The 27,780-nt window shown below is 46.0% G+C and overlaps 2 protein-coding genes across 3 annotated transcripts; one reads left to right on the forward strand and one right to left on the reverse strand.

Annotated features, from left to right (window-relative positions):
• Positions 1-312: 312 nt before the first annotated feature.
• LOC117397257 (vacuolar protein sorting-associated protein 11 homolog) lies at positions 313-9,895 on the reverse strand. Its single transcript, XM_059009577.1, has 16 exons — positions 9,696-9,895; positions 8,736-8,880; positions 8,338-8,473; positions 7,895-8,058; positions 7,493-7,740; positions 6,691-6,892; positions 6,121-6,272; positions 5,827-6,013; positions 5,400-5,543; positions 4,967-5,167; positions 4,630-4,791; positions 3,980-4,119; positions 3,373-3,575; positions 2,853-3,024; positions 2,442-2,664; positions 313-2,177 (listed from the first exon to the last, which is right to left on the reverse strand). The coding sequence occupies exons 1-16, from the start codon at positions 9,839-9,841 to the stop codon at positions 2,010-2,012; spliced, it is 2,793 nt and encodes a 930-aa protein (XP_058865560.1). The 5' UTR covers positions 9,842-9,895; the 3' UTR covers positions 313-2,009.
• Positions 9,896-10,820: 925 nt separating this feature from the next.
• LOC117966543 (hypoxia up-regulated protein 1-like) lies at positions 10,821-25,810 on the forward strand. Of its 2 annotated transcripts, none has more exons than XM_059009557.1 (25): positions 10,821-10,917; positions 12,978-13,053; positions 13,607-13,700; positions 14,378-14,456; positions 14,684-14,838; positions 15,106-15,182; positions 15,412-15,593; positions 15,957-16,072; positions 16,546-16,732; positions 16,888-17,022; positions 17,380-17,462; positions 17,698-17,830; positions 18,202-18,392; positions 18,979-19,117; positions 19,240-19,297; positions 19,533-19,609; positions 20,024-20,206; positions 20,661-20,878; positions 21,221-21,308; positions 21,493-21,615; positions 21,972-22,105; positions 22,506-22,590; positions 22,912-23,176; positions 23,509-23,634; positions 23,978-25,810. In XM_059009557.1, the coding sequence occupies exons 2-25, from the start codon at positions 12,987-12,989 to the stop codon at positions 24,028-24,030; spliced, it is 3,048 nt and encodes a 1,015-aa protein (XP_058865540.1). In that variant the 5' UTR covers positions 10,821-10,917; positions 12,978-12,986; the 3' UTR covers positions 24,031-25,810. The 2 variants fall into 2 exon arrangements, with proteins under 2 accessions (XP_058865540.1, XP_058865539.1); XM_059009556.1 differs by lacking the exon at positions 10,821-10,917 and adding an exon at positions 10,926-11,060.
• Positions 25,811-27,780: the final 1,970 nt, after the last annotated feature.

Consider the following 27,780-nt stretch of genomic DNA (forward strand, 5'->3'; position numbering starts at 1 on the left):
GGGCGCTGGCAAGAAGTCTCCTCTGCCCTGTCTCATTTTCCATTGTTCTTATGTTATTATTGCAATACCTTTTTGAACAAAATACAGAGATGGAAAGGAAACTCCCACTGCAGAGCAGTTTGACCCAGTCCTGGTTTTACAATGAGTTTAATGAAACACACCCTGAGTTACCTATACTCTGGCTAATCAAGCTCAGAGTAAAACCTGGAATGGGTGAAACTGCTGTGCAATAGGAGTCTTGATTCCATCCCTGAAATATTTTGCACACACACGTCATACTACCAAAAAAAAAAAAAGTTTGGCTCAGTAGACATACCATAGGTGCAAAAACAAATATTTTAAGATGCATTTTAATTGTGGCATGCAGATTTTCAAATGAAGTAATAAATATAATGATACACTAAGCCTTTCACGCGGTGTGTCCCACCAGTGTACCTCTGTTTTCTGAGGTGGTGTCAAAGTGATGGGGTCTAAGCCCAGTTTGCTAAGGGACAGAGGTCCACATTACAAATCCAGCTATGTTTTAAAAGTCTGTTTTCACTGATTAAATGAAGTTTATAAAGTTTGAAATTCATTAGTGCCGGACCACTGTTGGATTATTTACAAGTACTGTATTCTGAAAGAGTTTAATGAGTACCAAATCCATCTAAACAGCTATTAAAAAAAAATCTAAATATTTATACATATATGTACACATACCTCAAGAAAAGTAATAGCATTAAAAAGCAACAACACAATCTGGTTGTGTTAGAGCATTTCTATTCAACTCTTTCTTTTTCAAACATTCATTTCAAATCAATATATTATTAAAATTGTACAGAGTGGTTAAAAAATTTATATAAACCAGGGCTTTGCTTTCCGAATCGTGACACGAGTGTAATTAAGATTCCTTCTCTGAACGTCAGAAGACCTTCCTGAGCAGATGGGTTCATTTCCGTGGCTCTGCCCATGAAACACACTCTACAGCTCTGGCCAAAAGTGTTACATCACCCTAAAGAACAAACTCATTTTGCTTCATAAAGTCAAATGAAACCTGCTGAATGACATTAACATATTGCATTACAAACCGCTTGTAGTTTTCCATATACTTAACGAAACAGACCAATTGAAAAATGTCACATTTCAAAATCTAACATGAAATCCTGTACTACTGTTATGGCTTCTGGTAGATTTTTGCGATACCATTTTGTAGTTTCTTTGATTACATGATGTTAAATAAAATATCTAAATATTGTAGTGTAGTTTTATTTTTTTAATTATGTCTCAATCTTAACAATCTAGGTGATGCAAACACTTTTGGCCTTAGCTGTAGTAACAAATACTTTACTGATTTTGAATTTTGTTTTTGAACCCGGGCTCAAACCTGTTACTACACAGTAGAGACTTCACTCCTAACACACTGTTTCAGATATATGACATATGATACCAAGACTTTATTAGATTCCAATTCTTTATCTTAGTCCTTTGATGATAATGTAGCAGTTTGTATTTATTTTTTGCTTTTTATATTTACATTGCACATTTTTTTAAATAGCTTGAAAATTGTTATGGAGAATGAGACAAAATGCACCCTGGAAGAAATTCCTTGCAAGATTTAAGAGAACCACGGTGCTTCCCTGCACTGTGATTTGAATTCAGACACCTAATGCATTTTAATACAGCTCAGGACAGCAGTGCTTGTTGTGTTATGTCATACACACTATGTCCCTGTACAGAAGATACACACAGCTGCCTCATTTACATGCATGCTCACTGTCAGGGGACACTGTGCTGATGCAGGAGAGAGAATAGATCTGGCTGTATTGCAAGCTAGCCCCTCCTCGAAGGAGGATACAAATCTATTTAAAAGTAGTTTTCTTCCAGATCCAGTCCTCAATAGGTCTGTCTGCTTGCAGACCCCTAACACGTTCTTTACAGGGTGTTGTCTCCCCCCAGGAGTTAAGCAGGTTATTTTTTTTTCAGCAGTTCTCTTTCGGTGTCTTCCCCAGGAGTTCTCCCCCCAGACTCTCTCACACGGTCCTCTTGGTGTGGATAAGCAGGTCTCTCTGCAGGTCGGAGTCCAGACTCGCAGCCCCCGCCTTCCCCCCTGGGGGGTCCGTGATCAGGGTCAGCTTGTTAAAGACCCCCCGGCCGAAATAGTCAGCCACCACCGAGAACCCGTCATTCGAACACTTGAGCTGCAGAATCAAAGACAAGAAAGAGAAAACAGAAACCAAAGTGTGATTAAACAATTACACAGCACAGAATACAGCTGAGCCTTGGGGCCAATGCAAAGTATAGCAATATCAGGCTAGTGGCAAACAACATGACGTTTTGATGCACTTATATCCTTGTTCGCCATGCGTCGCTGTTCTTTACAACGCTTGCCTGTGCTTTACCCTGCTGTCACTGTGCTGTGCTTTTACTCTGGGTAAGTGATAAGGGACCCCCTGTGGCAGTACCTGTCGGTGGAAGTGCTCGTGCAGGTCTCGTTTCTGGTCCTGCGCCCGCAGCATGTCCATCACTTTGCGGTTGTCGGGGGCGCAGGTGGGGCACTCGGCCTCGCTCTCGGCGTAGCTCTCGAAGCAGTGCTGGTGGAACGAGTGGCTGCACAGGAAGTGCACGGACGGCAGCTCCAGGGGGCTGTTACACATGCTGCACTTGGTCTTCTGGAAGATCTTGGCACTGAGGCAGAAAACAGAGCGGTCAGGACAGGAAAGCATCCATTAAATAACGTGAATCCCTGCCGGGTGCAATGTGCCCGAAGCAGCTCTTTAATTACTGTCCTCCTGTATTACCAGTCCAGCGATGTATGCAGCATGTATTTAAAACTTGTGTTTAAAGCGTGTAATACACGAAGCGTAGCTTCTGACCTGCTGCGCAGCTCCTCGATCTCCTGCCGGAGCTGGGTCGTCTCCACGCGGTATTCCCGGATCTTGCGCTCGTCCTCCGAGATCTGCTCGCTCTCCTGCTGCAGCTTGTTGATCAGGTAGTCCTTGATCACAGACAGAGTGGCCGTCGAGTTGTGAGCCAGCGTCTGCACCACTGAGAGCAAAAGAGGCCGTCCATTATTACTACTACTATTACTATAGCTATTACTTCTATTATGACTTTATTATTCACTGCTATTATTACTATTTACTATTACTAATAGTATTACTATTGCTATTAAAACAATGCTGTATACTGTAAAGCAAGACATGTGTAGTATGCACATAGCATCATATATATAATGGACGACTGGATAATAAATGACTGAATTTATATATGTGGGCACTGCTTGAGCTTGCAGTCTTGTGCATGTGTATGAATGGGTAAGCAGCTGTGGTGTGTATTGGCTCAGACTGCTATGCAATGGGAGTCCCGTTTCCCTGTAAAAGCTGTCTCTCTTACCCAGCAGGGGGGGCATGAGGTTGTTGCGGTCGATGTGCTGCAGCACGGCGGTGATGTACTCCTTGCAGTCCTCCTCTTTGCGGGCAAAGTACCCCAGCGCCTGCTCCCACAGACAGGCCTCCTTCTCCCCGTAGCGCTGGCACGCCTCCACCACCTTACCGTACTCCTCATTCTGCATGTGGTAGTGCATGATCTGCTGGTACCTGAGACACAGGCAGGGGAACAGCAGCATCTATAATACTACTACTACTAATAATAATAATAATAATACATAGGTCCTGTGCTGGAGCAAGTGCAAAGGGAATTCTAAGAGAGGAATGAAACAGTACCGTTACGACACTATTAAGGAATTACTCTCAACAACAATCAAACTGCTCCTTCGTGCATCTAAGTTGTTTCTTGCTAGTATGACAATTATAATTGTTTTAAAGCTCTCAGAAGGCAACCTCTCCTCCTGCTTCAGAATAGGGCCATTAAGTTTTTACACTCAAAATAGTGTCGAGAAACAAAGTACTTCCAGAGTTCTCATACTGCCCCCTCCTGGACTGCAGAGTGAAGCGCAGGGCAACCCAGCTGCAGACCTGAGCCCACAGTGCAGGGTACTTACAGCTGGCCTTGCTCATACAGGTACAGGACCCCTTCTTTGAAGTTGTGCATCTGGCAGAGCACCAGCGCCTTGTCAAACACTGTGCTGTAGTTCTCACTCTTGAGCAGGGACAAGACAGCCTCCTGTAGAGAATTCTTCTCCTGTAACAAAGGCAGACGATACGGGATGTGATACAGCCACCAGACAGAGATAAGGACAGCTATCGGTACACTATTACATAACAACAGCAGCTCGGTGTAATTTCAGTCACTTGTGGTAGTGGTGCCCTTTTAAATCTGGTAGGCAAATGTTTTCAACCACTGTATTTATTAACATCTATCCACTGCCTTAACTGCTAATAAAGAACATCACAGGTGGAACATTTTATCCTCACAGTGGTGCAGTTGAGATTCTGCATGTATCCCTTTGTTTCCCAATCCTTGTGTATGTAGTGAACACAGATCTCTGCTTGCTCCTCTCCGAGTCCATATCTCTGGACCTTATAAAGGTTTCCAACGGTAATTGTGAAGTTCTCCTCATGCTTTTCCCAGTTATAGTATGCATGTACCATGGCTTGCCACGTTTATTAATATGCTTTACCTTACCTCTCTGGTTTTCACAGCGCTCTACGCTTTACCATGCTCTGACACTTTGCTGGGTTTTTAGTGTACCTGTGTGTCCTGCTCGTGGGCCCAGTCCTGCAGCCTCAGCTCCAGCAGGGTGTCGTACACGCCCTGGGGAGACTGAGCCTCCACGTCCATCATGTGCTCCAGGAACGCACGCAGCTCACGGGGATTGTTCACAAAGATCGCGATGAACTCCTCCGAGTTCGCCTGCGCGGGGGGGGGGGGGGGAGGGAGAGAGGGAGGTCACGAACTGAGATGCAAGAGAGAGAGACGCACACCCACACGCACGCACGCACACACACACGCACAGGTTTTCACACCATAGTTCTGATGTGCCTACACAGACACACAGACACACCCACTCTCCTCTCCTCTGAAGTACCTTGTTCCCCAGGGTGTGGCCCAGGCTCTCCCTGTCTGCTGGGGTCTCTCTGCTGGGTCTGTAGTCCGTGCAGAGTCCCTTGAGCAGCCGCGTGGTCTCCTCTGGCACGTGGTGCATCAGCGTCTTGCCGTAGCGCTTCATGTTGCTCTCCGCCTGCTCGAAGGGCAGCCTCCCGATGTAGCGCAGCGCCTCCTGGTAGTTCTGTGGGGGAATTGCAGGCTCACTGGAAAACCGTTCTGACCACCACACTGACACAGTGTCCGCTTTGAAAACTTTTTCTATGAGGATCATAAACTGCACTTAAGCTTAAGGCAGCGCAGCACCGTGTGAATACTAAACTGTAGAGGACTGGCTAAACAAACCGATCAAACAGTGCTGTGTCTTTGCTCCTCTCCTCCTGTCCGGGTGTGTGTCCCCCGTGGCAGTGACTCACCTTGAGGTCTTCCAGCTGGATCTTCAGGTACCACTCGTGGTGGGTGTGTTTCTCTGCCAGGAAGACGGCGTGGCTGTAATACCCCGCCTGCCGCAGCACCTTGATGGCAATCTCCACGTCAAAGTGCACCTCGCTCTCACTCGTCTGGAGGGGCGAGAACAAGACAATCAACAGTAAAAACTCAAACCTGCAGCTGAAAGAAGTGCACAAAGCACAGGCTGGTTACAACGAAAAAAATCACAAAGATCCGTAACTTCAGTATTAGACAGGTTCAGGGTCCAGAAGACCAGGACTGGAAGGGCTAACGTTGGAAACCCTTGGGTTACATGTTTAAACACCTACATGATATTTATTTTTGTACTTGGGGTCTAGGATGACCACAGCATTCCCATAACCCTGTCTCGCAGCCCGGTCCCCTCGTCCTCACCATGATGAACTCCTCCAGCTTGGAGCTGTCCTTCAGCTTGGTGTAGCAGTTCAGCAGCAGGGTGGTGTGGTCGGCGTTGGCCAGGGACTGCCTGTGCAGAGCCTGCAGGTACGCAGTGAGGTTGTGGATCCGCTGCGCGTCCAGGAACTTCCGGATCACATAGGAGGGCTCCAGCTTCCCGATGGTGCTGCACGGAGAAGGATGAAGAAAGAGACACATGCAAGATATCTTCATGTATCATCATGGGATTACAATAAATCAAAGAGCTCCCCCTCTCTCCTCTTGGCATCTTACCGGATGTACTGCTGTATGGCTCCATCATGGTCCCCCTTCACATACAGGTGGTCTCCATACTGCCGGAAGATCTCAGACAGGCCGTCACTGTCCAGGTGCTGGTTCTTTGCCAGGTTAATGGCCATCACAAACAGGTTCTTCTTAAAAAGCATCTAGAACAGTTAACAGTGACATGTGGTTGTACTGATAGTCGTAATTCTAGTTACAGTCTGCATGCAATTTATGTTTTGCCTCCTCCAAACAAATAAATAATCACATAACGTAGTCGCTGATAAGCCTGTGCAACGCTGACACACACATTCAAGTTTTCCTGGAATAGATAGTAGGGGTGTATTGATACACTAATGTCATGATATGATACGCATCGCGACATGCAGGTTGCAATACGATATGTATCACAATACATCTGATGGTGCTCTTGTATGATGCACATTCACGATAGAAGCGTTACATAACTCTATTAAGATCTGATATATCAGGTCATCAAATAACCCCTTAAGAATTAATAAGCACAGCAAACAACAAGCTGAAGCAATAAGCTCTCTCTCTCCCTCTCTCTCTCCCTCTCACCTCCAGCTTGGTCTGCGTGTCCTTCTCCTGCAGTACGCACAGCCTGCGGTCCCGCGTCAGGATGTACAGCGAGCCCCACTCCGCCAGCACGTCGATGACGTCATCGAAGGCCGCGCTGTAGGCGATGAACTTGTTGTCCAGGTCGTAGACAGTGAGGAGCTGCTTCTCAGAGGGAGAGGCCTCCCTGCTGCCAAACTCAGACCTGAAAACACACCCAGACACCCAGAGACACAGAGACACGCCCAGACCCACACACAGACACAGAGACACACACACACACACACAGAGGAGATCCAGTTACTAACAAGACCAGGCGACTAGCACTCTCTGCATCTGTACCGACAAAAAGTAACCCTGAACAAACCTGAAATGATTGACTGGGATTACAGCTGCGTAAACGCTAGATTTGAAAAGCTGATCCTGTTTATTAAATTAACTATCATATATGCACTAGCATTCAATATCTCAGAAGTCAGGTCTAAGTGGAAATTTGAAGAAACAGCAGCAGCCTGTTGCAAAAAAAACACCTTAAATATCGGGTTTAAGTATTTCAATGAAGGACACATTTTGCCTTATTTAGGGCATTAACTTTTATATGTTAAACTGCTTCCTGCAACACCCTTAAGGGAAAAACTTAAGAGGAAATTTAATTTAAAGGCCTGTATTTTCCACTATGGGCAATTTGCCGGGAGACTGCCCACTCCACAGTAAATCTATGACATGGGTAATTTGCTACAGTGCACACTCTGCTCCCAGATGTTTTCTTTATTATTGTGTTATTGCTCCCGCGCGGCTCGCTTACTTGTTGGGTGTCTTGCAGTCGCGGGTGAGCAGCAGCAGGTAGCCGCGGTACCAGTGCACCAGCAGTTTCTGCCCCTCGAACCCAAAGCAGGGTCCGCGCTCGTCGGGCTGGTACAGGTAGACGCACTCGTCCCCGGCCACGATGAACTGGGAGTCCTGAGAGGGGTCGGTCAGGGCTGTGCAGCGCAGGGCACAGCCGTGAGTGTCCAGCTCCACGCGAGGGTACTCCTTCAGGGAGAGAGTGTAGCACTGCAGAGAGAGGGGAGGGGGAAGCACAGCGCTGTCTTTATTTGTCTTCTAGTAGCAGGGAGGGAGAGGGAGAAGCAGATGGAGAGTGGGGAGTGGGGAGGGGGGGTTGAGAGAGTCGGGGATGGGGGGGGGGTGGGAGTGATTGAAGCATTACCAGCACTTTCTCCAGGGTGGCTATGAACAGGTTTGTGATTTTGCCAGACTGTCGGAAAGCGAGCCCCGTGATTGGGCAGGTGCCCTCGTGCAGTGTCAGTGTTTTGCTGTGCCGGTCTCTGGTGATGTCTCCTTTAGTCAGCACCACACTGCCATCGGTAAAACCTGGAGGCAACAGAGTGGGGAATCAAAACAGCTCAGAACTGCATTACTAATAGACCCGGCCTTCAATCCTACACAAAAGGTTATTTCAGTATGTGAAAAGGTTTGGATAAAATTGAAAGTTTATCGGATTAAAGGCGAATGCAATCTGACAAGGCAGTTATCGTGTTTACAATGTCGGGCGTGACGCAGACAGACAGGCACAATCAACACACAAGGACTCTCATTCTCTTTTCATGAGGAAACAACGCGTTGTGATAAAGCAAGGCTGCAGGAACGAACCAATGGCCATGAAGTTGAGGTTCTCGTGCACGCTCAGGCAGGACACCTCCGTGGGCTTGTTCCCGGGAATGGCTGAGAAGATCCGGGTGCAGAGAGGATTCCCGCTGTCCCGTTTGTCTAGATTCCACACCTTCACCTGGAAAAACATCAAGCCTTGTATCTCACTACAGGGATGGGACACACTGGCCCAGTGGCCAGGTGCACAAAACACATCAGTTAAAAGTCCCCTTAGTTTTCTCTATAAGCGTTTCTTGTGTTTAAGGGTGTTGCAGAAAGCAATTTAACACATTTAAATCAATCAATTGGGCTACAGGGTTAAGTATGCTATCTCTCTCCTCCACTCTTCAATAGGTGCTGTAGTCTTCTCCCTGGAAGCCCCTAATCCTCCCACAGCTCACCAGAGGGTTGATGCCCTGTTCGTCCTGCCCCACTGACACCAGTATGCTGTGCTGCTTGAGCTGGAACAGGTGGGTGACACGCAGCTTATAAGCCTGGAAGGGGGTGGGCTGCATGGAGCGCGTCAGGAACCAAATCTGACCCTCCATATGTGAGCAACAGGGTTAAGGATTTGCATTAAGCAAGGAGCGCCCCTTATTAAAGATGACCATGGCAACGCTGCAGGTTTCCCGTGATTTCCTCAGAGTTACACTATGCATTTAGCATAGCTTACCACGGCTTGCTTTACTTAGCTTTACCATGCTTTTACTTTGGTAAACATCTTTTTACGGATAAAGTCTTTGTATAATATAAGGGTTACTTTCTTGTTAAAGTATTTTGAATAAATGTACTCAATATCTTGATCGTTTTTCTTAAGTGCAGATCTGCCTTTCTTTATATTTGTTTTACTCAGTTAACTGAAAATTGATGTTTAAGTGAATTTGTACAAAGTGTTTCTTTAGTTCAACAGCTATTGCTCAACATACATCGGTGACTATGTTTTGTAAATAACACCCTAAGTATTGTTTACGTTGGATTTTCTGTTGTATTTTATAAATTAATCAACACAGTTTTAAAAATATATCTAAAAATAGATTTAGTGTACAACTGGCTACAGTATGCATCGCCTTCCCGCAGCCAGACGGCAAGAATTACTTTCAAATGTTCTCTCTCTCAGAATTATTAAGAGGAACTACTGCAGCTACCGGTAAAACACGTTTCATTTTAGTTATGACAGTAAATTCTTTGACTTTATTTTTCAAACGTTCACCTTTAATTCAGATGTAACGTTTGTATACCCATTCTGTATTTAAAAACAATAACAAATGAAATATGTCACATCTCAGAAACAAGCAACTGAAAACCAGGGCCCGCACACAACAGGTATTTAGTATGTTTTATTTTAAGTACGTATTGAAAGGATATCTCCCAGTACGATGTGCCCCCGACCGGAGTCGCATGCCGATATCCCAGCAGGGAGGGTAAAGCCTTTCCCGGCATCACCGGGATCCTTCACCGTCTCCTTATCGAAGAACACGAACCGTCTCCACTGCAGAAACGCAGCCATCTTCTCTTGTGCGGCCCAGCGGTCATGTGACAAGCACAGCCGTGGGTCACGTGAGACGGGACACGGCGGCTATGTGACGTAGGAGCCTCACTGTAACTAGAATATCTTTGGTCTTGCTGTTGAACAAAACGATGCTATAAAATACTATAATGCTGGTTAAAAACAGGTATTTGTAAGTTAGGTGCAGTTCACTGTTAATTGCGGATTCAAGATTTAAGATCATGAATTATTTGGTGTTAATTACAATGGAACGTGATCAGGCAGGGACTGAGAGACATATTCAAAATGTAGTGAAGCCATGTAACTGGATACCAAAAACTGATTTGCATGTATTTTGTGCTGGGTTTGTGTGAGATCGCTGAGGTAAGGATCGCACACCATTTCAAGAACACACACACACAACACAAGGAATTATAAATAACACAGACACATTGTAAGACTCGGGGCGAGGTGCAAGGGCTGTCGCTCACTTCAAGTATGGTGTAATGCCATGTGTTATTTAATTGTATTATGGGAATCTTTCTAACAGTTACACAGCGTTGAAAGCGTAACCCGTCCAGACCCTCCGATAAGATCACAAATACAGACAGAAAGAGGTGATGCGAATTGAATAAGAGGATGCTGGTTGTAATCATGTTTTGAAGTAGAAAGTTTTCAAGTTTTTCGATTTCTTTCTGCACTAGATTCTGATCCCCTGCTTTGCATGTTCCGTCATATTATTGCAAATTCGCACACTGAGCCACACACGACAGTGACTAGTGAACCCAGCCCACCCAGCTACCACGCACACCCTCAACACCTGCTAGCAGCTGCTGGGAGAACAACAACATCCAATCCCGCCTTCTTCTTTTTAACGTGGGCCAATCGGGTCGTGCCGAACCTCCGCTTCCACGGTGTAGCTGGGAACGTGGACCAATCAGAAAGCGCAGATTGGATGGACTCTAAAAAAGAAGTAGGCGGGTCTCCGGGTCGCGGTGGTGACGGAGTCGTAGAACACCGGGTGTCAGTCGGTCCAATGAGATCGCGCCGCGTCCTGGAGCCTGCGTGTAGCTCAACTAGCCGGCGAATGCAAAGGGGTAAAGCTCTTACCTCGAATACTTGTATAGTAACAGGGTATGATGGTGTAGGAGAGACGGGGTGCTGGTAAGGGTAGCTACACTCATTATTACATCGTGCATAGGCACGGTCTTTGAGAATCCCAAGTTTAATATATTAAAAGGTAAGTCCATATGTAATCTCCATTTTACTGCATTGTGCTAGATTTGAAAATACACAGCATATCATTTGACAGCACGCACATGATCTACATGGATCAATTCAGACATAACTGGGACAGTGAAATAAATTAAATGTTTGTTTTGTTACCAAAGCAAATATATGCAACTGTGATTTTGTATTTTTTATAAAATCTGTATTAAAAATGGAAATGTTAAGATATTGCACTTGCGATTTTGAGTTAGTATAACTTATGGTGATGTGCACACGTTTTTATTGATTTGATCTGTGTTCTAGGCCTCGCTGTTTTTTTTTTTTTTTTTTGTTAGTTGTAATTGTTTAATTGAATTAAATGCGTAAATGTGTGTCGCATGTTAAATCCACGTCAGGGTAAAACGAGCCCGTGTTACAGTGAAGGCGATAAGAACTGGCGAGAACGTTCTGGTGCCTGGATTCGTGTCTGTGCGTACGACGGGTAGGCGGAACACCGGTTATCGACATCCGTGAACGAATAACCGAACCGCTGCGTTCAAGATCAACTGAAAACAAACGCGGTGTAGTTCCTTATCCAAGAGAGATCATCAGCGATCAAGCCAGCTGCTACTGTGTGCATTCTTCATTATGTGTTTGAGTTCTTATTTATAACACACAGTTTGAATTTCGACTTGTGTTTCTCTGCGTTATATTGTTGAACTCCACCGGGGCATCCGATTTGAACAGGATGTTGCGTCTACGTATTATTTTTGGTGGGGGTCATTCGTTGATAAATCAGATTTCAAATGTAATTTAATACATACACACATAAAATCAATCTAATATTCCTAGGTAGGATACATAGCCAATGATACAATATAATATTTATCAGTGTAGGTGTGTTCCACGTGTCTTCTCTGTTGTCAGAACGTTTTGCATTCATACGCAGTTTCATATGTACCCCAAAAAGGAATGAGTCTGGATCGCTACCAAACCAGAACGTCTTACCCGGCGCACAGCACCACGCATAGATTTTCCAATGGATTAACTCGTCAGCTTCAATGACGCAGCGTTTTCATTTGAATGCACCCATGAAAGCCGTGACTGTGCTTCTAGAGAACGTTAGTGAAGGAGCTGTGATCGCAACATAACACATTCTCTCCTGTGTGCAACCCACCTTGCAACACATGGCGTTTGATGCATATTGCATTCAGACCTGTGTGCACAGTGCATTTCTAAATTGGTCCTAGCAATGTACTGTGTTACCTTTTACAGGGGTGGAAATCAGACTCCCATTGCATAGCGGCTTGATCCGTTCCTGGTTTAGTAAGACACACCTGAGCTTGTTACCTGTCTAGTGTGGCCAATCAAGCTGGTATTAAAACCTGGAATGGGTGAAACTGCTATGCAATAGGAGTCTTATTTCCATCCCTGCTTTTATATCTGTTTTGGGAGGGGTGGGCGTCAGGATTAGTGTCTTGCTGGATTTCTCTGTAGCACTCTGATTCCACCGTGTAGAGTGAGGTTCTTATTCTGTCAGTGAGCGGCGCATCATTTTGATATATAGGTTAGGGTGGCAGAACCAGCTGCTAAACTTTACTACTGCAGAATATTCCCAAGGACGGCTCAACATCGATCCAGCCCATTGTCTTATTGTAACATGGAGCCTATTTTTATAACACAAGTGTCACATTTATTAAATAGATGGGCCTGCACTGCAGAGCTCTGTGTCGGAGGAATACATTTAAATGAATGGGGGCTGCTCTGTAAAGAATGAGCAAATAACAGCACCAATATAGGTAATGTATGTTTTTTGGGTAATACAAGCCTGAACATAATCACACATTTTTTGTACCGTAATTAAAATGCAATATCTCCCACTGACCCTGTTACTGGTATTGTGTGTGTTCCTGTGTCATGGCTCACAATGTCACTTGTGTCTTTGTAGGCTGGTCCGATGGGCAGGAGGATGACACTGTGGGCTCTCTTCTGCTTTCTAGCAGCATGCCTGCCTTCACATACAGGTACTGCATCTGCTGCTGTCAACGCAGACCCTGAGCGTGTGTCTGCAGGGTTGGAAGCAAACGCTGTGTCCATTCATTCATAAGCACTGGTCTTTAACTGTGCACACCTGTATACGCCATACTGCAGAGCGCTCTAGTAGTATAGGAAAGAGAACTCCACTCCACACTGCAGAGTGCACCAGTAGTATAGGAAAGAGAACTCCACTCCACACTGCAGAGCGCTCTAGCAGTATAGGAAAGAGAACTCCACTCCACACTGCAGAGCGCTCTAGTAGTATAGGAAAGAGAACTCCACTCCACACTGCAGAGCGCTCTAGTAGTATAGGAAAGAGAACTCCACTCCACATTGCAGAGCGCACCAGTAGTATAGCAGACCAGTAGACTAACCATATCCAACTTTATCTAATGTTATTTATTTTATTGTGTGAGACACTAACTATTGGATTAGTTATCCTAGGCTGGTCTTTCTGTAACTTGACTTTAAAGTGTTTTACCTGCTATTAAAAGCCAGGGTTATCTGCTGCTGGTTCCAATGTTGGTTTGCTGTGTTCAGATTCTATAGCTGTGATGTCAGTGGATCTGGGCAGCGAGTGGATGAAAATAGCAATTGTGAAACCAGGAGTGCCGATGGAGATCGTTCTGAACAGGTAAGTGCCTCCGTTTGTGTCACACATGCGCACTGCAGCGTGCGTGTTTGTCTTTCAGGGATTAGGCTATGTAAATATTGACCTTGAGTATAGGAAGCCATCTGCTTCACAGTGAGACATCCCTGTTAGTCACATGACCCCCATGTTAAATTCGTTTTTATGTATTTAAAAAGGCTTTGTAAGCTTGTGTACCAAAAATCAGTGCTGTAGACGTGTCCTGTAAAACATTACCAGTATAACGAGTGCCATTTCAAAAAAATGATGCTTTGCATGTAATGAGATAGTGGCTGCATGTATTCATACCATCCAGAAATGGAATGAACACTCCTAATGCATAGCAGTTTCACTCCTCCCAGGGTTTATTACAAGCCTGATTAGCCACCGTGCATAGCTAACAAGCTCAGGTGTGTCTTATCAAGCTCATCGTTAAATCAGGAGTGGATCAACCTGCTGTGCAATGGGAGTCTCAATTAAATGCATTTAATTATCAGTCAAGAGCCATTTGCTGGACCACACACAGCTGCGCAGAAGTGCTTTTGCTCATGTGTCCCGATGCATATGGACCTTGCATCGCAGTACAGACCCTGCTGAAGTATCAGGAATGATCAGTCGTTCATCGGTTAGTCAGGGCCAGCAGTTTCCAGGCTGTTCAATAATAAACATCTTTCCTCTTTCAGAGAGTCCAGAAGGAAAACTCCAGTGGCTGTTTGTCTGAAAGAGAATGAACGGCTATTTGAGGACGGAGCGTTGGGAGTGGTAAGGGATTGAGCTGCATTGGGGCGGGGGGGGGTGGATACAGCGTTAGGAGAGATAATGTTTTCTTAAAAGTTTCTCGATGTAAAATAAAATGAAAACTGTAGGTGAGCACTATCACTAAAGTGTTTTTTAATCATTCTAAGCTAAAACCAAAAGAAACAACTGTTTCAGCTAGTGTCGTCTTTGATGAAATTAAATAGTCTCTCTCTCTCTCTCTCTCTCTCTAGTCAGCGAAGAACCCCAAGCTTGTGTTCCGCTATCTCCAGGGCATCCTTGGCAAGACGCTTGACAACCCCCAGGTGGCGCTGTACCAGAAACGCTTCCCCGAGCACCAGCTGGAAAAGGACGAGGTCAGAGGCACCGTGCTCTACAGAGTCTCGGAGTGAGTTGCATGGATTTAAACATCAAGCCGCTGTCAAACATGCAGACCAAGTATCCGTGTTCGCCGTAGTGTTTACATAGTGCCGGTGTAAACCATTTCTTCTGTCTTTTTATTTAATTGAATACAGATTTAGTGTTACATGCAATTTATAAAAAAAGTGACGGAGGACGACTTCTGATTATGTTAAAGTTTAAATGTGTTTAAAGTTTAATTAGGAAATTAAACGGAAGCCAACAAGCCCAATGACTGAATCGTGTTTGTTTCCAGTGAGCTTCGGTACTCTCCTGAAGAGATTCTGGGAATGGTCCTCAATTACTCCAGGAGCCTTGCGCAGGAATTTGCAGGTTGGATTCACGCATCCTTTAAATGCTGTTGAATGCTTTGTAATGTGTGTGGTGCAGTTGTGCTGCCATACCATGTAGTGTTTCACACATTCCATTACCTTTACATTTCTCATACTTGCAACAAACCGCTGAAGTAATGGTTTTCTGGTGATCACTGATGGTGTTCAGTAGTGACTGTTTCTGATTTTATCAGAGTTTTGTTTTACCTTTTTTATTATCCCTCCCACAGAGCAGCCCATCAAAGACGTAGTGATCACCGTCCCAGCCTTTTTCAATCAGGCAGAGCGCAGGGCAGTCCTACAGGCAGCTCAGATGGCAGACCTGAAGGTCCTTCAGCTCATCAATGACAACACGGCCGTCGCCCTGAACTACGGGGTCTTCAGGAGGAAAGACATCAACAGCACGGCTCAGGTGGGTTTGATAGAATCTCCTCCAGAGCTAGAAACACCCTGGGGTCTGTTTCAGTAACCTTGGTAGCACCGCATTCAGATTCATAGAGATGCTGGATGTGATGCAGATTACAACTGAAGCCACAGTGGGAGTTCTAGATAAGTCACACTTATTTTATAATGGGAGTTTTCACCATACATGGAGAGGCCCTATTCTTTGACACTTAACATTAGTGACACAGTGTTGTAGTGATGGATTTAGTTGTAGTGCATGGCTTAGTCGAAGCTAGTACCAAACCTCTTCAGGATGACTGCTAGATACGCTACAGCATGTGTGTAAATATCCCAGCTCTGTATGTGTAAATCATTGTGTCGTCCTCCTCAGAATGTGATGTTTTATGACATGGGCTCTGAAAGCACCGTGGCCACCATCGTGACGTACCAGAGCGTGAAGACAAAGGACGCAGGGACCCAACCCCAGCTGCAGATCAGAGGAGTCGGGTAGGTGACCGCAGTACCGCAGCCTGCAAGAGGCTGAGACTCCAGGGGGAAGTATTCAGAGAGGAACACAACGGTCTTAGTGGTGAAGCAACCGCTTGCAGAAAGGAGCTGATGTTTTCTTTCTAGTTTCATGCAGGTGCAAACACTGTCCGCTCTGTGTGTTCAGATCTGTCCACAGCAGGGGATCTCAAACTGGTTTTAATGGGGTTGTGTATGGCATGGTTATACAGGGTAGGGTTCAATGGGAGTTGGAATTGCCACCATGGTTATAGAGCTGTGGTTTGAGTGCCTCTGGTCTTCATCCCTGATTTCACACACCTTATCACTGCCACCTGGTCTGATCAGACCATTGCAGTGTGAAAGAGACCCCACAGCACAGGAGGACCTGCAGTCCTGGATGATGAAAATCTCTGCATCTCGCAACAGAAAGAGCGTTGACGGCTCCCCTTGTGTGCAATGGGTTTCTTTGTTAGGTTCGACCGCACGCTGGGGGGCTTCGAGATGGAGCTGCGTCTGCGGGACCACCTGGCCAAGCTCTTCAACGAGCAGAAGAAGAGCAAGAAGGACGTGCGGGAGAACGTGCGCGCCATGGCCAAGCTGCTGAAGGAGGCCAACCGCCTCAAAACCGTGCTGAGCGCGAACGTGGACCACATGGCTCAGGTACTGCATCTCCCACACCCCAGTCCTGTGCGAACGCTGGGTGTGTTTGTGCCTGCCTCTCTGTGTGCGTGCATATGCGTGCTTGTCTCTCTGTGTGTGTACGTGCACTTGTCCCATCCCCCAGTCCTGTGCTAATGCTGGGTGTCCCTGTGCAGGTGGAGGGGCTCCTGGATGACATTGACTTCAAGTCGCGGGTGACTCGGGCTGAGCTGGAGGAGCTGTGTGCTGACCTGTTGCAGAGAGTCCCTGGACCAGTGCAGCAGGCTCTCTCCTCTGCAGAGATGACCATGGTGAGTCCTGCTGCATGCAGCTCTCCATTCACCTGATGCCTTTATTCTCTCTGCCGGATGGGATGTAGTGAGGGAGGGGTATGCACTGGGGTGGGCAGGAACAGCCTGATCTGATCACGGGGAAGAGGATGTTCTGCTTGATGCCCTCCTCCAGTACACCTGTTTGACTTTATTCATGATGTCATTGGGCTGTTCTCGCATACTATAACATGTTCTGTGATAAATCCACACATTTTATTTTTCAATGTTCATATCCTGAAATACAGAAACATTTTCAGCAGGCATTGCAAGAAAGCCTACCTTGTCTCAGTCAATGAATGATGGATGTGTGTGTGTTTTATTTGAATTTCTCTGCAGGACGAGATTGAGAGTGTGATCCTGGTTGGCGGTGCCACGAGAGTTCCCAAAGTGCAGGAGCTCCTGCTGAAGGCAGTGGGCAAGTGAGTCCCCTCTAAGGGAGGGTCTGAGAATTGGCACTAATGTTGGGTCAGCTAGTGCAAGACTAGGGCTAGACAGTGCTGGCAGAGTGTGGTGTCTATTGAATTGATCTCAAAGGTCATTCATCTAGCTGTGCATGTGTGTCTCTAGTGCATTTCTGTGTGAAGGATGGCAGGATTCCTGTCCACCTCCGTGCTGAGATGAATTGATTAACCCCGTGTGTGTGTGTGTTTGCAGGGAGGAGCTGAGTAAGAATATCAATGCTGACGAGGCTGCTGCCATGGGAGCCGTGTACCAGGCAGCCGCGCTCAGCAAAGCCTTCAAAGTGAAGCCTTTCCTGGTCAGAGACGCTGCCATCTACCCCATACAGGTGAGCCCCTTCCCCATCTACCCCATACAGGTGAGCCCCTTCCCCATCTACCCCATACAGGTGAGGGAACCCCCGTCCACACCAGGAGTATCGATTCCCTGTCTCTGAAGATAGATATTAAACTCCAGAGCCATGGAGGTGACATTCACTGCTTTTGTTTTTTTAAAGAATTGAGATTTTCAACATGCAAACTCATGCATTGCTATTGCAGGCTTTTTAAAAAAAAACATTTTATAGTATGACATTCCTCAAAGCGTAACCAAAAAGTTTAATGAATACACAATCCGATCTGAGAAATCTCGTGTGTCAGGAGACGTTTGAGCTGCTGTGGGTTGAGCTGAAGCCCTCCTGTGTGACGGTGTCTCTCTCAGGTGGAGTTCACCCGCGATACGGAGGAGGATGAGGAGGGTGTGAAGAGTATCAAACACAACAAGCGCGTCCTGTTCCAGAGGATGTCTCCGTACCCGCAGCGCAAGGTCATCACCTTCAACCGCTACACCGACGACTTCCAGTTCAACATCAACTACGGGGACGTGAGCTTCCTCAGCGAGGAAGACCTCCGGTACGTAACGCTGCCAGCGCTTCACACGGTTCCAATCTGCATGATCCTGGGCACTGTGACCCTGCTCTGATTTCAAATAAATATTCAGCAGGTTTCATTTGACTTTATATGAAGCAAAATTAATTCATTCTATAGGGTGATGCAAAACCTTTTGCTGTACAAAGGCACCCTGTAGACTGAGCCTCCCTGGAGCTTCACAGTGCAGCTGTGCTGGTTCTGTACAGACTGAGCCTCCCTGGAGCTTCACAGTGCAGCTGTGCTGGTTCTGTACAGACTGAGCCTCCCTGGAGCTTCACAGGGCAGCGGTGCTGGTTCTGTACAGACTGAGCCTCCCTGGAGCTTCACAGTGCAGCGGTGCTGGTTCTGTACAGACTGAGCCTCCCTGGAGCTTCACAGTACAGCGGTGCTGGTTCTGTACAGACTGAGCCTCCCTGGAGCTTCACAGGGCAGCGGTGCTGGTTCTGTACAGACTGAGCCTCCCTGGAGCTTCACAGGGCAGCGGTGCTGGTTCTGTACAGACTGAGCCTCCCTGGAGCTTCACAGTGCAGCGGTGCTGGTTCTGATCTGGTTGTCCTCTCCTCCCCAGGATCTTCGGACCCCTCAACCTGACCACAGTGCAGCTGAGCGGAGTGGGGAGCAGCTTCAAGAAGCACGCGGACACAGAGTCCAAGGGGATCAAAGCACACTTCAACATGGACGAGAGCGGCCTCCTGTCCCTGGACAGAGTGAGTGTCCCTGTTTAATAACATCCTTCTTGGGTCCCTTCCTTTACCTGTACCAGCAGATCTCTAGAGCCTCTGTCGGACCCCTTTTGTGAGCTAAAGGTGTTTCTTTGCCTTCTGTCCAGGTGGAGTCTGTGTTTGAGACCATAGTGGAGGAGAAAGACGAAGAGTCCACTTTGACAAGTGAGTTTCCATGCAGCTGCAGCGAGTCTCTCCTTCCAGTCAGCCAGTGTCTCTCCTTCCAGTCAGTCTCAGTGTGCTCTTGGTTGCTCTTCAGCTTGTGAAAGTCCTTGATTGTGATTTACTGTACTGCCCTCGTGTAAAGTCCTGTTGGTATGTGATGGTTTGAAGACGGAGGAGTGTTTGTGTTTCCTGCACCTCCCCTGATCAGGATGGGTTTTGCTCTTGTCCTCTTCAGAACTGGGCAACACCATTTCCAGTCTGTTTGGGGGTGGCAGCTCGGAGCCGAAGGAAAATGGAACCGAACCAGTTCAGGTGAGCGCTTTGATTATCTCGTTTATTTATTTTTTTATATTGTTTTACTGCTTTCTAGATCGAACAGAAGTGCAACCAGAAATATAATGCAATTTCAGAAATATGAAAGCAATGTTTTTGTTTTTTTGTTATTGTTATTATGTACTTTGCGGTTATCCATAAATTCTATTTATTTATTTATTTTTACAAATTAAAAGAGAAAGTCTAACTGCACCCATGACCTATAAAACATGAAAGGAATCAAATCAATTCAATGTCAAATGTTTTGTCTCGAAGTCTTTCAGTGTTTTCAACATTTCTAAGTTCAACTGACAACAGGAGCACATTTTAGACCTTTTTAATGAGGTGAAGAATATAATCCCCCTGGTCCACCCCTCATCAATGCAACAATAAATAATCATTCACCTTCTCCAGGACGAAGAGGAGAGCCAGGCAGAGGGTGGGAAGGAGGAAGAGGAGCCGGCCCAGAAAGAAGGTGACGCTGCCCCGGAGGAGAAGCAGGAGACTGGGGATAAACCTGAAGGAGAGGCCCAGGCTGAGACGAAGGCCGAGACGAAGGGAGAGGGAGAGAAGTCTGAAGAGAACACAGAGTCACAGGTGAGGAGGAGGGGAGAGGGCTTTTACAGTCGTACACTTTCATTGGCTCCCTTTCCAGTGTAACACCACCCAGTATGCTGCTTTAGTGGTATGGTGCACAGGTAACGAACACAGGGAAGTTTTATATTAGCTCTGAACCAGACACTTAGTCCAGCACAGTTATTATTATCTAAAAATCTATAAACATGTTAATTATGCTATTGGAAGATTGCCATCAAGGAATGTTTATTACAATGATGCATTATTAGTTTAAGGCTGCATGTCTTGAATTCTGTTTTGTAGAAATGCCTTATCTTCTGAAGCACGCTGTCCTCTGTTATTTAAAACTAACATTGTTTCTAACTGCCTCTTTACAACCCCTTGCAGATGCATTGTTGATTGTTTTGAGGCTGATCCCTAACTAGTTACCTTTTCATTTAATTCTGCTGGGTTGGTTTCATTATTTATTTTGTAGGATAAGAAGGAAGGCGAGAGTGCCGGGAAGGAGGAAGAGAAGAAGGAAGAGGGGGAAGCTGAGGGACAGGGAGAAGGAGGGAAGAAGGAGGAGAAAGAGGAAGAGAAGCAGCCCAAACCAAAGAAGAAATCCAAGATCTCGGAGGAGATCGGAGTGGTGCTGCAGATCAACGATGTCCTTCACCTCACCGCTGAGCAGATAGACAGCTCCAAAACGAAGTGAGAACACACAGCACGGGAAATCAAAATACAACTCCCATTGCATAGCAGTTTGATCCATTCCTGGATTTACTCTGACACACCTGAGTGTTACCTATACACTGTGGCTAATCAAGCTTGTAGCAAAACCTGGAATTGGTGATGCTGCTATGCAATAGGAGTCGTTACAGGTTAAAATCTAAAATCATGACTGTGCTTTTTATATGAAGGGTCTACTAGAGACAGAGCAGGGTCTTGTAAAGCACTTTTTTGTGTTTATACTGTCTGGGGAGGAGGGGTAGTAAATGCTTGCTTGTGAAATGAAAAGGGTGATGTCATTTCTGACTCTGTAATCCTCTTCAGGCTCCAGGACCTGACGGATCGAGACTTGGCGAAACACGAGCGAGAAAAGATCCTCAACACTCTGGAGGCGTTCATCTTCGAGACACAGGTACAGGACTGGGAGAGATTTCAATCCATCCACTCTCTAGTAATCCTGCTGGTGTCCACCCAGCTCCAGAATCCATTCACTCTATCTGCAAAGTGAAGATGCTGCAAACCTTTCCTATTTTAAAAATGTAACCCCTTGAAGCTGGAATAACTTGTCCCTTTGTCTCGTGTGTCCCTGTGCGCAGGACAAGCTGGAGCAGGAAGAGTTCCAGGCTGTGCTGACGGGGGAGGAGAAGGAGCAGATCTCAGGGAAGCTGAGCGAGGCGTCCGGCTGGCTGGATGAGGACGGGTACTCAGCTGACACTAAGGTCAGCACCGTGGGGGGTCTGACCCGGAGCAGCTAGCACAGGGCCTGGCAACGTCACTAATCTGGTGCTCTCTCGCTCGTCAGTCCAGTCCACGATCTTCTAACCATGCCCTTAGAATGAGTGAGCAGTCCACAGCCTTGTTCTTACCATGTGTCTGGCTGTTCAATTGAACCTGGGTCTTCTATGAAGTTGAAGGACCTGCTTGGAACAAGGTGCTGGTTTGGAATGGACTGTAAGAAGATTTGCTGAAAGATTAATTCAACAGCAAAGTAAATGAAAGTTGCTCCAGTTTGGTTGCTACACCCTTGCTGTTCTGTATCTTGCTGAGGTCCTGTGTCCTGCTGTTTTTTGCTCAGGAGCTGAAGGAGAAGCTGTCGGAGCTCAGGAAGCTGTGCAAGGCCCTGTTCTTCAGGGTGGAGGAGCGCAGGAAGTGGCCTGACCGCCTGGCCGCCCTCGACAGCATGCTGAACCACACTGCCTTCTTCCTCAAGTGAGCAGCCTCTTCTGGGTTCACTGCCCCTCTCTGTCTGTCCTGCTGAGCCACAGGGGGGGATTACAATGTAGGGGTAGAAATAAAACTCCCATTGCATAGCAGTTTGATCCATTCCTGATTTTACTATGCACTGGAGCTAATCAAGCTCGTAGTAAAACCTGGAATGGGTGAAACTGCTATGCAATAGGAGTCGTCAGACCTGCAGTAACCTATTGCAGATCTGCAGGACTTGCTGTGATTCTTTTCAAACTTTGCATGGGTTAAGAGATCCTGTCCTGCAGATGCATGACTGAGGTTTTGACACACTGTTTTTGTACATGCTGATGACGTGTTTGTAGCCCTGGTCAGGGATCTGTCTGTTACTGACGCACCTTGTGTGTGCGTTTCCTCTCTGCAGGAGTGCCAGGCAGATTGCAGAGGATGAGCAGATCTTCACTGAGGTGGAGTTGAACACGCTGGAGAAAGTCATCAACGAGACCACGGTGAGTTCCTATGAAGCCAGGCTGTTTGGCTTTTTGACTGAGACACATGTTTCAGCAAGGAGCAGTTAAACTACAGGGTGTCCTGTCAGTCAGGCATCCTAGGCAGGATCAGATCTCAAAATTGAACCCATAATTTGGATTACACAAAGTAATGAAGACCACTACTTTGATTAACGTTCACTTAAACCCATCTGGTAGTTGGCGTCACGGGTCCACTTGACTGTGTGCGTTGTGATTGGTGGTTTGGGTGGGTGTAGAGTTGTGGATGGTTGTTTTGAGATTCTCCACGGCGATGCTGACGCTGCCTCTCTCCCGTTCCAGACGTGGAAGAACGCCACGGTGGCAGAGCAGGAGAAGCGCCCCGCCACGGAGAGGCCCGTGCTGCTGTCCAAGGACATCGAGGCCAAGCTGGGGCTGCTGGACCGGGAGGTGAAGTACCTACTCAACAAGGCCAAGTTCGCCAAGCCCAAACCCAAAGCCAAACCTAAGGACAACTCCACCAAGACGGAGCCAGAGAGGAACGGCACTGCCCAAGACCAGGAGAAAGTCATCCAGCCCACAGGAGAGGAGGAAACGAAAACTGAAGGTGAGCCGCTGCAGCTTTGTTTGACTTTAAGGAGCGATCTCCCTAAATAAATCCCTGATATTTCTCTCTAGCATTCTCTGTGGGGTCGGGGTGCGGGGGTTTGTTTTGGACACATCATAAATATTTTTTTCCATTGCTTATATATGGAGGGGTGGTGGCATCCGGCTCGTATGAGGTCATGTATTTGCGTCTTCCATATAAAGACTAGAAGAGGTTTTGTCTCTCACTTGTTACTCACTCAGGGATTTATTTTTGCGTTACCCGTTTGGGATCATTGTGTATCCAAACAATCCCAATAGTAATACCAACACCAATACATTCCTTTTACCCAGGAACAGAGGCTCCTGAGCCTGTGAAACCAGCTGACGAACCGCCCACCGCAGAGGCTGATGGGAAAGACACCAGCAGCCAACCAGAGCCAACGGAACCTTTAGAACTGGAAGCGACGCCCACTCCAGGTAGGGTTGGAACAGTTATCCAGATCTCCGTGTTTAGCATCTCAGATTATTGACTATTGATTGTACTAAACAAATGTGACATCCATTTCTTAAGCTAAAAAGCACCACTGCCACCGAGACCTGCTAGCGTCACGATATTGAAATTCATTTTACTAAGACTGGTCAAAAGCAGGGGGAGTATAAACGTGATCAGAGTGTTCATTACACATTAGAAACTTGCTGTTGTGTTTCTGTTTTGTTTGTTTTTTTATTTTACGCAGTCAGCATCTCTGTAAATGCGTCCCGTTCGTAGTGTGTGTTGTGTCCTTTTGTATTTATCATTTTCATTTGATTCTTTTTGCAGCATCAACAGAAAGCAGCAGCAAACCGGAAAGCCACCTAGAAGATGAATTATAACACCTGGAGCTCGTCAAAGAGAAAAATTCAATGTATTTATTGGCATTACTTTTTTTGTAATGTTGCGGTTTTGTGTTTTTTTTTTTTTTCTTTAATTTAAAATGGAACGTGTCCGTGGATCAGTTTGGAAAGAGGTGTACATTTCATGTTTAGGGAATAGATTTTTCTCTCGTTCCTCCCCACTGCTATAAGTGACTGTCCTACTGCCTACCACACCTGCACAGCCCCAGCACACGTTGGGTTTAGTTCAGTGCAATGTCTTTCCTTTCCTGTTGTAATCTTAAAGAAGTACAGACCTCACCAAGGGTTTTTTTTTAAAAAAGCACATAACAGTTCGCTCAAGTCCATTATTTTGCTGTTCATATTTTAGACTTTGACACGCTGTATCCTCCCACAGGGCTTTGAGTTCTATCTGTATCCCCCTATAGACAGACAACACATGCAGCAAGGTAGGACCCTATTGTTTGTAACACAGGAAGTGAGTCTTAGTGCAGCGCACTGACATGAAAAATGGCTTCACCTGAATCAGCGAGATCACCAGCAACACAAAAACAGACTTTGTTTTGTGTTTTATAACTGTGGTTGTTGCTCCTTTTAAAGAGTGTTTTGAAGCACAGAGAGACCGGGACTGAAAAACAACTTTGTTTCAAAGAGCTGATTTCAGTCTGTCTAGGATAACTGTCCCGATTTCACTAACTGTACAAGTTATTGTGTGTGTTTTTTTTTTAATAAATACTTGAATTCCTTTTAAAGGTTTCCATTACCCCTTACCGTGGAACAGTATTATTTTTACACCCAGAGCTATCCACATTAATAACCAAATAACTAAACATTGAGATTGAAGTCTGGCTGGTGTGTTTTAAACTGCAAGGTAACAGAAGCCTGCCTCGCTTCTACCCAGCAGCGCTCATTTAGAGTCGGAGCCCGTGCAGAGTAACATTCCTCTCTAGCACTGAAGGAGTGTTCAGGGGTGTTGCCTTACATTTTTCATGTCTCTGGATCACAGGCTGAGAGCTTGAAATGAGACCCGTTGCATGCTGTTTGAGCCATTTCAGGATGGCGTGTCGTCTGTTCAGCTGTAGCTCTGTATGCGATCGGAGAAATCCTGTGTTGGGGAGTCTAGCTTCAATCCTGACTGATTCTCAAAGCCAGCTATTAGCAACGTCCAGATGAAAGCGTCTAGCAGAGTTATACAATGTAAAACGATCACATGTTGAAAAATTGAAATTGCCTTTTTTTTTTTAGGCTAGGTTTTTGTTCAGTCCTTTTGCCCCTCCCCTCCCAGAAGAACTGGTTTTGGGTGGTACGAGAGTTTTATGCAGAGTGGAAGTGTATAGTTGCCCTATATCAGATGGGGGACGTGGGGGGGTTGTCTTGTGTGGTGTTTTTGTCCCTGATAATCATCCTATTGAAATCCAGTAGCGACATTTGGAAACTGCTGTTGTGGCCTGTGCGTGTTCTCATTTCAACCAGATTCAAATGTATCGCGAATGACTGACCGGTCTGTTGCTACTTTTCAAACGCAGGGCGCTGAGCATATTCCCTATCTCCTGTTGGTCTACCCTGTGAAATTCTGAACAGCGTTCTGAGTAAAACCAATAAAGACTGCAGTTTTGTTATTTTCTTTTCTCTGTTGGAGAGTGGTTCAATTTCGTTCGTCTGTTTTCTTATTTTTTTTGTTGTTGTTGTTGGAAGAGCAGAAAAGCGTATTTAAGAAACTGGGGCGTGAGACAAAATCTGATTGTTTTCTAAAATGTTAATAAAGATTTTTTTACTGTAAGACCGCTGCTTGTCTGGACTCCTGTATCTCCTTGGTAATTCAGCCTTTTCTCGGCCGGGTCCCACAGTGCTTGAGGCGCAGGGTTCCCTTCATCTTTGCTGTCTGATTTGAGGACACTGATGAAACACACACGCCCTGAGTCGCATTCAGTTTGGATTAGCAAATTATCAAAAACTGGAAACCTGTAATCGGATACCCAAAGAAAATTATGTAAACTGAGCGGGGACTGATGGATCAACGATACAGGTAAACTGAGCAGGGACTGATGGATCAACGCTACAGGTAAACTGAGCAGGGACTGATGGATCAACGCTTCAGGTAAACTGAGCAGGGACTGATGGATCAACGCTACAGGTAAGCTGAGCAGGGACTGATGGATCAACGATACAGGTAAACTGAGCAGGGACTGCTGGATCAATGCTACAGGTAAACTGAGCAGGGACTGATGGATCAACGCTACAGGTAAACTGAGCAGGGACTGATGGATCAACGCTACAGGTAAACTGAGCAGGGACTGATGGATCAACGCTACAGGTAAACTGAACAGGGACTGATGGATCAACGCTACAGGTAAACTGAGCAGGGACTGATGGATCAACGCTACAGGTAAGCTGAGCAGGGACTGATGGATCAACGATACAGGTAAGCTGAGCGGGGACTGATGGATCAACGCTACAGGTAAACTGAGCGGGGACTGATGGATCAACGATACAGGTAAGCTGAGCGGGACTGATGGATCAACGATACAGGTAAGCTGAGCGGGACTGATGGATCAACGATACAGGTAAGCTGAGCGGGGACTGATGGATCAATGCTACAGGTAAGCTGAGCGGGGACTGATGGATCAACGCTACAGGTAAACTGAGCGGGACTGATGGATCAACGATACAGGTAAACTGAGCAGGGACTGATGGATCAACGCTACAGGTAAGCTGAGCGGGGACTGATGGATCAACAATACAGGTAAACTGAGCGGGGACTGATGGATCAACGATACAGGTAAGCTGAGCGGGGACTGATGGATCAACGATACAGGTAAGCTGAGCGGGGACTGATGGATCAACGATACAGGTAAGCTGAGCGGGGACTGATGGATCAACGCTACAGGTAAACTGAGCGGGGACTGATGGATCAACGCTACAGGTAAACTGAGCAGGGACTGATGGATCAATGGTTTGGTGCTACATTACTACTAGGCTGTGTAACTAGTGAATTACATACCGGTACATTAATAAACACACTACTTTCAAATACAATACATGATTTTAATTATTAGCAACAAGGTTAATTACATCAACACATAGTTCTTCAAGAGAAGTCTTTCTCTTGCCATTTAGTACACCCGTAGCACATGGTGCACCAGACTGTGTTTCTGTTCCAGTTTCTTTACATTCTCATTGGATAGTTTCAGCTCACAACTGAACATTGTCTGGGGCAGGGACCAACAACTAAGATGTAACTAATAATAATAATAATCACAACTGAACAGTGTCGTCCCTCTTAAAGGGTACCTGGTTCCCTTTGCCCACCACACCAGATCCCCAGTCACTCTATCCAATTAAAAGGATACGGGTATTTTCATTATAGATCAAACAGTGTTGTTTGGAGGTAGGACTTTAAAGAATACACCAACAATCTCGAACTCAAGGCGTACTGCATTAGTAAAGTACCAATAGTGTACTGTGCAATATACCAATGCATTGCACTGCAAAGGTAAACTAACTGTATGCATTGCACTGCAAAGGTAAACTAACTGTATGCATTGCACTGCAAAGGTAAACTAACTGTATGCATTGCACTGCAAAGGTTATGCCTGTGGGTCCATTTAAATCAATGCATGGGTTGAGGAAACGCTGACTGTCACCCAGCAATGATCAGAACATTATAACTAGCTCTGTCATAGTCACAGATCCCTGCAAAAGGAATTCATCGTGCAACATTAGGAACTATAAATACAGCACACTGAATCT

Source organism: Acipenser ruthenus, chromosome 39, assembly GCF_902713425.1.
Source record: "Acipenser ruthenus chromosome 39, fAciRut3.2 maternal haplotype, whole genome shotgun sequence".
In the NCBI taxonomy this organism is placed as follows: domain Eukaryota; kingdom Metazoa; phylum Chordata; class Actinopteri; order Acipenseriformes; family Acipenseridae; genus Acipenser; species Acipenser ruthenus.

Excerpts from the sequence above, each read along its gene's own strand:
- LOC117397257 (XM_059009577.1), bottom strand. The coding sequence starts at position 9,841 with ATGGCTGCGTTTCTGCAGTGGAGACGGTTCGTGTTCTTCGATAAGGAG. Across the intron at positions 5,544-5,826 it reads AGCTGGAGGAGTTCATCATG|ACGAGTGAGAGCGAGGTGCA; the intron begins GTGAGGACGAGG and ends TCGCCCCTCCAG. Across the intron at positions 4,120-4,629 it reads CCCACGAGCAGGACACACAG|GAGAAGAATTCTCTACAGGA; the intron begins GTACACTAAAAA and ends CCTTTGTTACAG.
- LOC117966543 (XM_059009557.1), top strand. The coding sequence starts at position 12,987 with ATGGGCAGGAGGATGACACTGTGGGCTCTCTTCTGCTTTCTAGCAGCA. Across the intron at positions 16,733-16,887 it reads ACGTGGACCACATGGCTCAG|GTGGAGGGGCTCCTGGATGA; the intron begins GTACTGCATCTC and ends GTCCCTGTGCAG. Across the intron at positions 20,879-21,220 it reads ATAGACAGCTCCAAAACGAA|GCTCCAGGACCTGACGGATC; the intron begins GTGAGAACACAC and ends AATCCTCTTCAG.